General features: G+C 52.2%; 1 protein-coding gene across 2 annotated transcripts in view; it reads left to right on the forward strand.

The window, feature by feature from the left end:
- Positions 1–1,002: 1,002 nt before the first annotated feature.
- The window catches only part of Afap1 (actin filament associated protein 1), a 74,021-nt gene continuing 61,400 nt past the window's right edge, over positions 1,003–13,623 (forward strand). The window contains exons 1-3 of one of the 2 annotated variants that reach the window (XM_015481923.2): positions 1,003–1,172; positions 2,638–2,732; positions 11,829–11,937. In XM_015481923.2, the coding sequence (XP_015337409.1) occupies positions 1,046–1,172; positions 2,638–2,732; positions 11,829–11,937 (331 nt within the window). In that variant the 5' untranslated portion in view covers positions 1,003–1,045. The remainder of the gene's footprint in view (positions 1,173–2,637; positions 2,733–11,828; positions 11,938–13,623) is intronic. The other variant, XM_015481922.2, reaches the window with a different exon arrangement.

Here is a 13,623-nt window from a genome sequence, read left to right on the forward strand (position 1 = left end):
CTGCTAGGCAAGTTCTGTACCACTGAGCCACAGCCCAGCCCGCTCTGCTCCTTTCTGAGGACGTGTCTGCCAGGTGCTCAAGTCTGGATAGTCATAGCTGGCCTGTCATTCATTCTTTCAATCTACATGAAAGCAGTGGCATAAGGAGGCTCCCAATCCAGTGGTTGCGCCAGTGAATTTTCCAAAAGCCAGCCTGCTTCCGTCTGCAGGAGCGTCACTTATTTGACAGGATGGGAAAGGGGGGTGGCCTCAAGGGCTGAGATTTAATAGAAGCAGTGGTTTTACCACACAGTCAGCATCAAGTACACCTTAGAGTGGCCCTTGTTCACCTGTGGAGAGTCCTGTGGGGGCTGGCATGTTGGTGCTCAGGTGCTAGTGGCTTTGCCCTTTGCCCTCAGGTTTGTAGAATAGGCCGGGAAGGCCCCAGTGTCGAGAGATAGTGTGGACATGAGGACCCCCAGCAGGGTTTGCAGTTCCCCAGGTTCACACTGTCAATTACAGCTGCAGGCATAAATGGCTGTGGACATCTGAGGAGAGACCTGGTGGGATCCCCGGGCATCAGCCTCCCTTGCTGTGGGGTGGAATGTGCTCACTGGCGTCCTGGCAGTGGAGCCAGCCTGCAGCACAGAGGCTGGTGTGCTTCTGAAGCCGTGCCATGCTTACTCGAATGCTTACTCTAATGCTTCGGCATTTTAATCTCCCATCTCCTCCTTGCCATTGAAATTTAATATCACATGCCGACACCCATGCAGAGTCACAAGCTTTTGGGTACAACACCATCTATTGGCAGCCAGCTTTGGCACTTTTCCCAGCTGAGTTTTGGTGCCTGAAAGCAAAAGGGAAGGAGTGAGGCCTTTGTAAAGAGGATGGTGCGTGAATCTGTTGTCCCTGGCTCCAGCACACTTGCCTCTCATGTTGGGGTGTGCATTCCATGGCCACCAAGCCAAGGACAGCGGGCTCCAAGTGAGGCTTAGCTTCCTGTTTTGGCATTTGCAAATCAATGGGCCTAATGAGATTCTTCCTGCTCTCTCCTTAGTTTCCAGCAATGGAAGAGTTAATAGTGGAACTTCGCCTCTTTCTTGAACTCCTGGACCATGAGTATCTCACTGCAACTGTCAGGGAGAAGAAGGCCGCGCTGACCAACATCCTGCTGCGGATCCAGTCACCCAAAGGTAGTCACGTCCAACCTCGTTGCCCTCTTCCCAGGCTCTTTTGGCTCTGACACCACTTTAATTCTGCTTCTTCTGAAGGGCATTCCCTTGTCCAGTAACCTGTGAAAGTTGTTTATTCACCAAATTTTCCCAAGTTATTCATCCACTGCACCTGGCACATCCATCTCCTTCTGACCTCTGGGTATAGAAAGATTAAGCCTTTAGGAGTCAGTAGAATCGTGGGTGTGCTAGAGTCACCCAGAGCACCCCAACATTAGCTGGAAGTACAGGCGGGACTAGCACATAGTGGTACTTGTTCATGCCCAGGGCATATCACACGGCAGGGAGGAGACTCGGCCCTGCCTGAAGGAGCCCTGGGAACCCACACGGGGACTTGTGTGTGCTCCCCCTCCTGCGAGGGTCACCCAGAGCAGACTCTTCAACAGCACAAGTGCGGCAGCCTGTGCTGTTTCTGTTCAGGGAAGCAGCGTAGAGACTCAGGCTCAGGGGTGTAGGCACCTCCTGCACCTCCAGAACTCCAGATTCTCATGAAAGCAGGTGTACAGCAGAAGCCCCGCTGTTTGCATGAGCAGCCTAGGCACCACAACCAGCATTACCAGTCAGGAAACATACCTGAAATCCATGTTCCCAGATGCCAGCCCAGGGCCAGGGCTGCAGGACAACCCCTCCTCAGCTAGTAGCCTCAAGCCTGAGGACTGTGTGAACTTTTCTGAAAATGGGTAAGACAGAAAAATAGGACTGAGGAGGCCTGCAAGGATGTTGGGGATCGTTGCAGCATTAGGAAGGCACTGAAGAGGAGAATCCAGCGAGGCCAGTGAGAGACAAGCGTGGCAGAGGCCCTCCTGAGGACACCAGGTTAGGATTTTGGAGGTCCAGAGCTGGAGGAGATGTAGGGGTCTTTCCTTTACACTTCCTTATAGAGATGTGTGCAGACCATCGCAGGTATGCAGTGTCTTGGTGTTTGGTCTGTGAAGCCATGGCCTGGCAATTAGAGCTTGACTTGCCAGTCAGGAAGGTGGCGGATCTGCCAGCACACTGAACATGCATGGTGTGGGGACCTGGTTGATGGTGGGTTCAGACATGCTTCCCGCCCTGTCTCGCGTGCTCCTTCAGGATGCATCTGCTGATATTTTCCACTTCACTAATTCTTTCTTCAGCTCTTTAACTTTTTAAAAACCCATTTATTGATTTGTGTGTGTGTGTGTGTGTGTGTGGTAGAGTTTGTCTCTTTCCTCCCCTTCCCTCACCTCCTCTCCCCTCCCCTTCTTTCCCCTTCCCCCCTTCTCCTCCCCATAGATTCTTCACTGGTAAAAGAGAGAAGGATGTACTGACCTGCAGGAGTGTTGTAAGAACTTAAGAGAGCCTAGCGTTTGCAGAGTGTTTGATGTGGGATTGGGGAAGGATAGCTGCTAGAGGCCCCCTGCTCCTCCTCCTTCAGCTCTGTGCGTTTGGTTAATACTTGCAGGTTTTGAAGTGAAGGATCATGCTCAGAAGCAAGAGGCCAGCAGCCTGCCAGCACCCCCTCAGATGCCTCTGCCAGAGATTCCTCAGCCCTGGCTGGTGAGTGATACCTTTGCACTGGTCCCTGGATCCCTGGGGGTCTGGTTGCCCTTAAGCCCCAGGGCATGTGGTGGTGGAAGCCCAGATCCGAGGCCTTGCTTTGCTCGAGGCATGCCTGTTTCTAGGCCCAGTGCTGCTGTGCAGCTGTGGGGAGTCCCTTCAGTATAGCCATCCCAGAGGAAAGTGGTGTTTCTTTGCAGATTGCTGAAGCTACAAGTTCTTGGGAATCTGTTCTTAAAGCAAATTAAGAAAACAAAACAAACAAAAAACCCCCGAAAAATGAGGATTTGGCAGGCAAAACACGCCAGCAGAGCCTAAAGACTTGACCTTCTTTCTGGGTTAACCCTGAATGCCTTAGCCTGGAACTTGAGTATTCATCGCTAAGCTTCTTCTGAGATATAGTGTTCAATATTTTTTTAAGAGAGGAAAAATAAGAGCACTCTCTAGAATGTGTATTTTGTGTGGTTTTACACATTTGAAATCTGTTTGGTCCCTTTCTTCGCTCCTTGGCCTTTCCCCACCTGGGGAGATTCACATACGCAGGTTTTTCTGTCCTTCACCATTTTCTGCATTTCATGATTCTCTCACTTGCTTAGTCAGGAAAATTAGACTTTCATTCAAAGTCAGGGCAAAATTGGTCACTTAGCAATTAGCTTTCTGTATATGCTCTTGGGAGGAGTCACCCAGTTCTCTCCCTGTCAGGGTATGAGCCAGGGAAAGGCAGGACCGTGTCCCATACACCTCTGTCTCTGCCTGGCCTGCAGTGGGCCAGGTCTGGGAGGTGCCCACCAGTCACCTTCGCAGCACTTGCTGGGTTCCGACATGGCTCCCACATCACCTGTGACCCATTCTCATGTACAGAGTACCCCCATCTACAGGGTGCCTCCTAGGCCCACGGGGTACCAAAGGCCCCCAGCAGCCACACCCCTCCCAGGCTGTGCTGTTTTCTGTGCACACATGCCCAGGTCATTTATAAGTTAGGCATAGTCAGTCAACACCAATAACTCGTGATGACGTGGAGTAGTCACCACACTGTGCTGTGACAAAAGTTAATTAAAAGTTATGACTTGTTTAATTCTGGAGCTTCTCACAATATTTTTGGACCAAGAATGACTACAAGTAGCTGAAGCTGCAGTAAGTTAGACCACAGATGAGGGCCACATTGCCTCCTTGGTCCTCATAGCCAGCCTTCACAGAACCCTGAAGCACCCTTTTTCATGTGGAGGATGTGTGCCATCGCCCAGGAGAGGAGGTGGAGGTGCAGTGATGGTGGCCTACTGAAGGCCATATTCCTAGGAAAAGCAGAGTCACAGCCTCGTCTTGTGAGTCCAGACCCAGCCCTCTCAGCGGTGCTCTCACGGGGTCAGCTGTAGGCCTGGCAGCCACTCTGTCCTGGACAGGCCACTGCTGTTTAGGACAACACTTTTGAAGTCATAGCACCCCTGGGCATCTTGTAAAAGTGCAGATTCCTGCTGAGTGCAGTGGTGCTTGGGAGACTGAGGCTGGAGGGTCATAAGTTGAAGGCCAACCTCAGCAACTTGAAAAAATTAAAGGGCCGGGGATGAGGCTCAGTGGTAGAGTGCTTTTACCTAGTAAAAAGTATGCACGAGGCCCTGGATTTGATCCCAGCAGCACACAAAAAAAGAAGATGATGAAGTTACAAGTTGCTTAACAGTAGGGCTACAATCTATGAAATGTGTCGTTAGGGGATTTTGTCATTGTGTGACCATGGTGGAGTGACACAAGCCTAGGCAATATAGCCCTGGGTGCACTCGACACACCCTGGCTTTGGCTGCCGAGTGGCTGTGGCAGATTAGCCTGGCTGAAGGTAGAGAGAAGCCCTCCTTCTCACAGTTGTTTAGCAGTAGTTGGTTAACAAAAAATGTTCTGAAAAATTTTGAAGATACTAACATGCTTTCAATATTTTAATTTTAAATAAGTAACTTTTGAGTAACAATTTGAGCAACGGGCAGTTTTCCCTGGTAGCTCCTCATACCTGGGAATCAAGAGTTTTTATTTGATACCCAGGAGAGGCTGTTGCTTGCTGTGAGGGGATTGTGTTTGGTGTAGGTCAAGAGCTGCGTTCTTCCAACGTGGGGCTACTCCCTGGGTTACGCTGCTTTTTGGCACAGTTGGTGCATGTGTTCATGTCGTTAGTAACCCCCAGCTTTATAATGCTATCTGAGTCTAGAACATGTTGTAGTTCATGTGGTAAATGTCCCCCAAAGGCCCAAGCATTGAAAGCTTGGGCCCTATAGTGTGCTTTGGGAAGTGCTGTGAACCTTTAGGACAAGGGCCTCATGGGAGGGCCTTAGGTCCTTGGGGTCATGCCCCCAGAGGGCAATGTGGGACCCCCCTCTCGCTCTCACTTTTGGCCTCCTGCCATGGGGTGAGCAGTGTGCTCCCCGCTGCAGGTGTCTGGTGCCCCACCAAAGGCCTAAAGCAACCAGTCTGCCCATCACGCTCTGGAATCTCTAATGCTGCGCTTTAGTCAGCTTCTGAGTTGACAAAAGCAATGTAGAGGAGGCAGAGTGTAGTGGGGCTCATGGTTTCAGAGGTCTCAGTCCATAAATGGCTGGCTCTATTGCTCTGGTCCCAAGGCTAGGCAGCATGTCCTGGGGGAAGGCCCAGCAGAGGAAAGCTGCTCAGCTCATGATGGAGCAGGAAGCAGAGAGGGGAAGGACCAACCCCAGGGCCCCACTCCCCCATCCATGCCCACCTACCACCGGTACCACCCAGCACTCATTCAGACTAGCCTGGGCTAATGAGGCTGCAGCTGGCACGATCAGTGGCCTCACCTCTGAATACCCTGCATCACAGGAGCTGTGGGGACACCCCACATCCAGACCACAAGAGACCTGGGCCTTTGCTCTGTGAGTTCATTATGTGAACTGTTGTGTCACAGTGATAGAAAGCCGACTCGGAGGGTCCCTGGAATTCTGTGAGTGTGGTCTGCTCGTTTACGGTGGACATGGGATAGTTTCTGTTTTCAGTTTGTCTTGACAGATCTTTTGAGAGCATCTCAGAGAATTGTCAGCCCTTCTGTGCTCATTTTTGTTTGTTTGTTTACATAATAATGAAACAAATAGTTACAGTGATACAATATTAAAGAGTCCACCTGGCTTGTTAGGTCCATTGCTGTCCTGAGGGGCTGTCCCATAGGTGCTTTAGGAGGGCCTGTTGGCTGTGAGTGTTGGCATTTTATGGACCCCAGCAGGGCGTGCTGCAGAGGGCCTGGAGGACATCGGGCAGCCCAGAGAGTCGGTCAGGGGTTGGTTAGGGCAGCTCTGCTACATTTTTTGGAGGGTTTCCAGTGAGTGTGACATTGGGCAGGTAAGTCGCCACCCAGGAAGTGAAGTTTGCCTGGGGGACTGGCTTTTGGCCATGCTCCTTGCTCCTGGCAGACTGACTTTCAGGAGCGCTTGCTCCTCTGGGGTGTGATGGTTGGGAGGAGGTGTGCTAGGCAGAGGAGTCCTGTCATGAAGCAGATGTCCTGGAGCACTGCAGATACCTGGGACTGCTGGGGAAGGGTGGTGTGTATTAGATGGGCAGTGCCTTATCGGTGTCCTTGGGTACAAATGCATTGGGAGTTGTGATCATTGGTCACGTCTCTGTCCCCACGGGTGCTGGTGGTGTGCGTGCAGCTGGGCGCTGTCTTGACACTGCTGCGGTTCAGCTCAGCCTCCAGCTGCTGGGGATGGCACGCTCCTTGGGCTTCTGTTTCTCACATGGCATAGTACACAGGGCATGCTGCCTACAGCTCAAGGGCAGGGCGTGTGGGAGGCTGGTTTTGTGACGAGCGATGCTTTTAGAAACAAGGGATGTCTGCATGTGCCCAGCTGGCCTTTGGAGGAGACGTGCAGGCAGCCTGAGGTGTCCTGTGTGCACCGGAGGCTTCTGCATTGTAAGCATGTCTGTGGAGGGCTTCTGAGAGGGCAAGCGCGTGCGTTGTAGAATTGTGGCTTCTCCTGAGGCCACGTCGTGTACCACTACACTGTGGCCTGTTAGTCTTCACGTGGACTGCGATAGGCTAAATGTGTAAAGTGTGATAAAACCCTTTCTGGAAGAGCTGTGTTTGCCAAAAGATTTTTTTGACTGACTCTGAGAATTGTGTGGCTCAAACTGATGTCCCTCCTACACCCTCAGTGCTGAGAGCTCGTGGGGAAAGTGAGCGGTTCCCTGCAGATGGCTCGCTGTGCTGATGGCCACACCACCAGAGCTCAGCAGCCCTTACACTAGGGCTCCTTTCTGCCTTGCTTCCTCGCCTTCCAAACAGCACTAGTCTAAAAGCAGGGACGCCTTCCACCCTCCTGATGGAGGAGGGGAGAGCAGGCAGGCTCCTCGGGGCTATGTGGCCACACACGTGCTACTGAGCCAGGCTTCCTGAAACGCCCGCTTGATGAGTTGGGCAGCGTGCAGAGCGGCAGGTTGTGGTGTGCAGAGCGGCGGGCACAGTCCGAGTCTTCGATATAGTTCAGAGCCAGGGCTCATGTACCGTGGAAGCCTCACTCTGCCAGCAGATACCTAGGAGTTTGTTTTTATAGAACGGACATAGCATGAGTTTGACATCTTAACAAGTTTTTTTCTTATAGTTTTAGTTGCTGATGGACCTTTATTTTGTTTATTTACGTGTGGTGCTGAGAATTGAACCCAGTGCCTCACACATGCCAGGCAAGTGCTTTACGCTTTACCACTGAGCCACCGCCCAGCCCTCATAACAAATTTTGAGTGCACAGCTCATGGCATTAAGCACACGCACACTGCTGTGCCACCGTCACCACTGTCCAGCTCCAGAGCTCTGACTCCCCAAATGAAATCAGTCCCCATGAGGCACCAGCTCCATCCCCTCATGCCATTCCACTTCCCATGAAACAACGGAGTCCGGTGCCTCCCCGTGGCTGCCCTTCACTCTTGCTGTACCCCATGCTTCACAGCACCTTCGCTATCTGTTGACAGATGAGGTGGAATCCCTTTGAGATGATGTGACACAACCAGTACTGGGAGTTGCAGCACTGACTGATGCCCGGGACTTAAAGCAGGAGCAACCCTTGTTTGCCCTTGGAGCCAGATGTGGGCCTTTCAGGGATGGGAGCCATCTCATTCCCTTTCCGTCATCTTTTCAGAAACTCCGGGTCTCACCCCACCTACAATCCTAGCAGCACTTTATCTCAGAGTCTCTCCGCCAGAGTCCCACGTGCAGTCTGTTCCCGCTGGCCCTCTGCCTTTCCTCTGAGTGCCTACCTACTGGTGGAAGAGGAAGGGGAGGGAACATGCCACCTGGGCCTGTCACTCCTTGTCATGCATGAACAGAACTAGAGAAAACATGGAGGAATGCCTCCCCAGCATGCACCCAAGTGCCGTGTGGAGTGCAGATCAGTGATCAGATTGGAATGGGCAGGATTTGCACGGAGACTGTAATTTTGCAAAGAAGAGTGTTTGCTCGCTCCTTGGTATTAGGGCTGAAACCATTTTTGCCGTGTTGTCCACTGACAATCACTGTAGTCCAGTCCCATTTCCCTTGCAGCATGGCGGACCCAAGGTGTGGGGAGCTGGGTTAGGCATGGCTGCCTTGGGGTGCTGCTGGTGTGTGATGGGTTTTACTTGAACCCTAGTTCTTTTTTATTTCAGATTATATAATTTTTGGCCATTACTTTTGGTAGATTTTATTTACTGTAACCAGAAAAACAATTTGATTACCATCACTATAATATATAGAATTAAAGTCCTCTGATCCCTTTTGGAAATCTGCCTTCCCCCTTTGGGACCTTTCAGAGTCACGTTGATCATGACTGCAGTGGACTCTACCTTACTGGAAGGGCTCTGAAGGAACCAGTTCCCCTGGACGCAGTGGCCTGCGCAGGTTGGCACCTCTTTGCAGCTCTTCCCATTTGACCTTGACAAGCTCAAGTGTCAGAACCCTGCAAGGGGTCCCAGGGGAAACGGCGTACAGCAGTGGAGGAGAGGGTGCTTCTGTGGGAGTAATTTGAAGGGTATTATTTCATAGTGAAAATACTTTGATATTTTAAATGAATTTAAAGGTAACATATGGTGTGTTGGAAACCAAGCTGTCCAGACACCGCTGGTTAACATTTTTGGTGAGTGGCCTTCTGTCTTTGTACTACATGAACAGAAGCACACAAGGGAAGGGCCGAGAAGAGTTGTGTTTTTGTTCAGCAGTGTCCAAGAAGTGTTCAGGTGAGCGCTGTGGGCTGCCTGGCCCCTGCACGCCTGTGGTGAGCGAGGCCACCCAGCTCAGTGCTCTCCTTTGGGTGCACATTTAGATTGTTCTTGGATCTTGACAAAAAACTTTTATTGGACTTTCTTACAACTTTTTGCCTCATGACCAATATGTTTTTAGAGGTGGAATTATTGGGTCTAGAGGATGTCTCTTAAAAGGCTATGCTAACGCATGGCACTATGTTAGCACAAAGGGCCGGGGCTGGACGCAGACTGCACTGTCAGCCCAGCTCTCTATTTAGGAATGGAGTTTCATTCAGGAACAGGGTGACGCGTCTCTGAGGGACCCACTTTTCCTGGAGGAAAGTGTGGACTTATGTACGTTATACTGAGAGGTGATTTAGTGAGCGGTCACTCAGAAATTTGGGTTTTGGGGTTGGGGGTCTGTGGCCAGCATCTGGAGAGGATTTGTCTTGGAAGAGATGAGTGCCTCCCAGAGCCTGTCACCCCAGGTCAGATGGAACACCTTCTCCCCACCTGTGGCCAGCACCTGGGGAGGACTGGTCTTGGAAGGGATGAAAACGATCAAAGTGGGGTTTTCTTTTTCACTCCGTTTCCCAGGCCACACTATTTTGGGGCTTTCCATTTTCCATATCTAACAGTATCTGTGTGGGAATCCCCTTCATTAAGAGAATCTGGGCCTTCCTCACCTTGGCCTTGCAGCTCTGAGGAAGAGTCGGACCTTTGTAGGTAAGAAGCCTGTTTGTCTCAGCACCCATGATGCTGCCCCTGCCTGTGGGGGACTGAGGGACCTGAGGCTCTCACCATCCTCCAGGAAGTTGGAGCACCCTGCCGTTCACAGACAAAAGACGCTCCCTGAGCGAAGTCCTGCAGCACGCCGGATCTCACTCTGGCCTGGCCTCCCATCCTGGCCTTAACCCTAGTGCCCAGTGGCCTGTGCAGGAGGATGTGAAGGCCCTGGGTTTGGGCAGGGTGGGAGGAGGAGGATGACTGGGACACAGCTTCTGATAGAGCGCTAGGGGTCGGCGCTGTTCAGTCTGGGAACAAAGACCGGTGAAAGGGAGCGGCTATCTTCAAGGGTCTGAAGGAGCAGGGTTCATGGTCTGGTGTGGGCGCTCCTCCTTCAGCTGGCGATGGGGACATGCAGCAGCTGCTCAGTCATTCACAGAGGACTTCTGGACTCAAGTCCAGTGGAAAGTGATGGACTTGCGTTGTAGAGAGTTTACATAAGAATAAAAAACGGAAACCGTGTTTTCACTGGAACATGTGCTACTTGGAAATTCACTTGGTAGATCTTCAGTTTGGGGTGCTGTGTGGTTCCGTTCTCCATGACATGCTCCTTCCCCATTTATTTGGAGAATGCGGATGGTGTGGAATACTGTCGCACCACTGAGGGCGGAGGTGGGGGGGAGGTCTTGAGCGCACACAGTGTTGTCTGCAGACCCCGCTCGGTCAGTACTCGGGCAGCTCTGAGCAGGATGTGTTGGTTCTGGGCCTCCGAGTATGCATCTGTGCCATGTCACGACACAGGGCCAGCAGGCTCCTGTCTGGATTGGCTGGTGTAGCCTGTGAGCAGAGCTCAGGGCTCCCATCTCCTGCCCTCCACCTCTTCTCTTGGCGGAAGGACCTTGGGGCTCCTGGCGATATCTAGAGGAGGAAGTGGTGTGTGGACTAGAGTCATCACAAAGTCCAGGAAGAAAAGGGGGACATGAGACCTGGGTGGTGCTGAGGGTGAAACTCCCACCTCCTGTATGCAAAAATGACAGCCTCCAGGCCAGAGGGGGCCTCAACCCCATGGTCAGGGCCCTGTCGTGAAGGGGCGGGCTCAGGTCAGCACAGGCACTTTCCAGAACACAGTCTCCAGTTTCTCTGGGTGGCTCCGAGGTAGTTGACGCCCTGGGTTTCAGGAGTGCCATGAGGTGTGGACAGCCCTTCCTGGTCCAGCTATGTGGTTCTGGCGCCTCTGCTCCAGGAGCTCGCCTGAGTGACCTGGCCATGAGGAGAGCTCAGCTCGAGGGGGGAATGGTGGGAACCGCCAGGATAGAGGGGGTGCACACCCTGTCTCAGCTGGGGAGGTGCCAGAAGGGCAGGTGTGGGGCAGCTCTGCTGGATTTGGGGGAAGGGGCTTCAATGCCTGGGATGCGGAATGTGCAGATGACCCTCAGGCAGGATGGTGCTACGCCTGTGTGGAACTCTGGCCTGTTGGGGCCTGAGTGGCACATGCAGGGTGCACCTGGGAGTTGGATGTGAACAGGAGCATGGCAGGACTCTATCAGGAGCTGACCTTCCGGGCCTCTTTGTAGGATGACTCTTTTTTGGCATAAACTGTGATAGTAGGAGCAAATGTGACTCCATTTTGTTTTATGACTTCATCCTGTAAAACAACCATGCCAAGTAGAAGAGTCATGACTGGAGCAAGATGTTCTTTTCCTTTTGCTATAGAAACCTTTAAGAACATGGAACTACCTAATGGGGTATTATTTCTGTAACTAAGGTAACGGGGCTCTGTTTCTGTAACTGGGGTGACTGGGCTAACTGTGATTGGTTAGGCTTCCCTCCGCTTGACTGCACTGTCCCGTTTCTGTAAACTGGCTTGCTTGCATTGGCTAGACCCCCAAATATCCCTTTTGCGGTTTTCAGGCTTATAAGGAATGCCCTTGCAATTGTTCGGGGCTGATCAGGGGGACACCTTTATGTTCTGGTCAGCCGCCATCAGTGTGCTTCAATAAAGGCTTGATTAGAGTGGTCTGGAAGTCAGTTTATGAAACCCTGGGATGAAGCTTTAACTATAACAAAACTGGGTAAAGGAAAGCAGGAAATGCTAGCCCACACCTGCTAATGTGCCATTTCCTTCCAGTGGTCATGCTAATGTGAGCACGGTGTTCCTTTTCCCCTCAGCCTCCTGACAGCGGGCCTCCACCTTTGCCGACGTCCTCTCTCCCGGAAGGTTACTATGAGGAGGCCGTGCCGTTGAGTCCTGGGAAAGCTCCGGAATACATCACATCAAGTGAGTGGGCCAGTGGTTTGCAGGATTGCTGCAGAGCCCAGGGGCCTTGCTGGGCATGCAGGGGGACTGGGGACTATAACACTGTAAGTGTTGGCTAAGGGAATCTGGAACCTAAGGACAGAGGGCTTTGGAAAGGCCAAGGTGCCTGCCAGCGTCTTCATCTGACCACCACCTTCCTGGTGACTCAGAGTCAGCGGAGCCTCCAGCCGGGAGACAGGCAGCAATGAAGTGCGTCCCTCTGTGGGAAGGGAAGCGGCCCCTTGTGGGGTACTTCCACGCTGCGACCTGCCCTGTTCCTAGGTGGAGCATGGTGTCCCTCCCACGCTGAGCATTGGCTTGAGTTAGGGGCATAGAATGAAGACCCCCGGGTGGGTGGCAGACTTCTCTTTACTTGTTTGTTCCTTCTGGGGGCATGCAGGTTTTACTGGGGATTTTTTGACCAAGTCATAGTTCTCCTGGCCCAGTAGGGGCCTGCTGAGGACCCACGGGAGCACACCTTTGTCAGCACCCAGCTTTCCAATACAGACAATAACATGCTACTGCTGAAAACCCTTCTCTCACTATTTCTGGAACTTCTTTTTGAATTATTGATGTTATTTCTCCTCTCAGTCTGTCAGGCAGAGTGCTGTTGTCTCAAGAAGTCGAATGTGTGAGCGTATGTCCTTGGGGAAGGCCCTTGCTTTTTTATGAAAGACGGGTCTGTGAGGAGTCAGTGTGCTCACTGACTTCACACACAGCTCTCCAGTGCACGGTCCTCCCTGCAGCCGTCTCCCTGTGGCTGTGCTCCTCAGGAGACGTGCCCTCAGCCAGAGTGGACGTGGCATTACCTGAAGTCTCTGCTCCACAGAGACATTGCATTTGGAGTCTTTCCCTTCCTTGGCAGCATGTGGCTACTTCAGCAAAGCAGTACCTAACCTGATGTTGGAAGGTGACACCAAATTCCCTGGGGTCCTGCCTCTGAACCCCTGCTGCTGTCTAGCCCTACTCGAACACATGCTCCAATTGGGAAATGTAAGTTTGTTGAGAGCCACAGCCGAAGGGGCCCAAGCAAACTTCCAGCTGCCGGCTCACAGCGGCCCCAGCAACATCTAGCTGACTGCCAGCTGATGATTGGCTCACAGCGGCCCCAGCAACATCTAGCTGATTGGCTCCTCTGCGGTGATGCTCATTGGGCTGTTTCCCTGCCCTTTCAGACCACGGAGCTGCTCATTGGGGGACTTTTTTGGCTCCGCCCACGCGACCCAGCCAATCGGCCTCAAGAGCAGGAGGATGGGGGGAGGTGGTGAGGCTTGTGTTTTGAGGGAGAGGCTTGTGGGAAGCCGGTGGTGGCAGTTGGGCTCTGAAGGTTTTTCCTGAGGAGCGGTTTTGTTTGGCGTGTGTGGTTCTAAAAATAAAGTTAGTTTCTTTTGACAAGTGGCTCCTGAATTGTGCCCAGCCAGACTGTGGCATTTGGTGGCTCGCACGGGGAGCGACTGAGGGTAAGTGAAACTGCTCGCCCCTGAGGGCAGGGCGAGAGGATGGGTAGCCATTTTAAGATTCCTCTTTTGTTTTGCTTCACTTTTGTTTTAAGTTGCCTGTCCCTGGAGATGTGTAAGATGGAGGAAAACAGATAGGGAGAAAGGACGGATGGAAAGAGAAAGGACGGATGGACATTTCAGGAGGCTATTATAATGATTTTGTGTTGTT

Source organism: Marmota marmota, unplaced genomic scaffold (assembly GCF_001458135.2).
Source record: "Marmota marmota marmota unplaced genomic scaffold, marMar, whole genome shotgun sequence".
Taxonomy (NCBI): domain Eukaryota; kingdom Metazoa; phylum Chordata; class Mammalia; order Rodentia; family Sciuridae; genus Marmota; species Marmota marmota.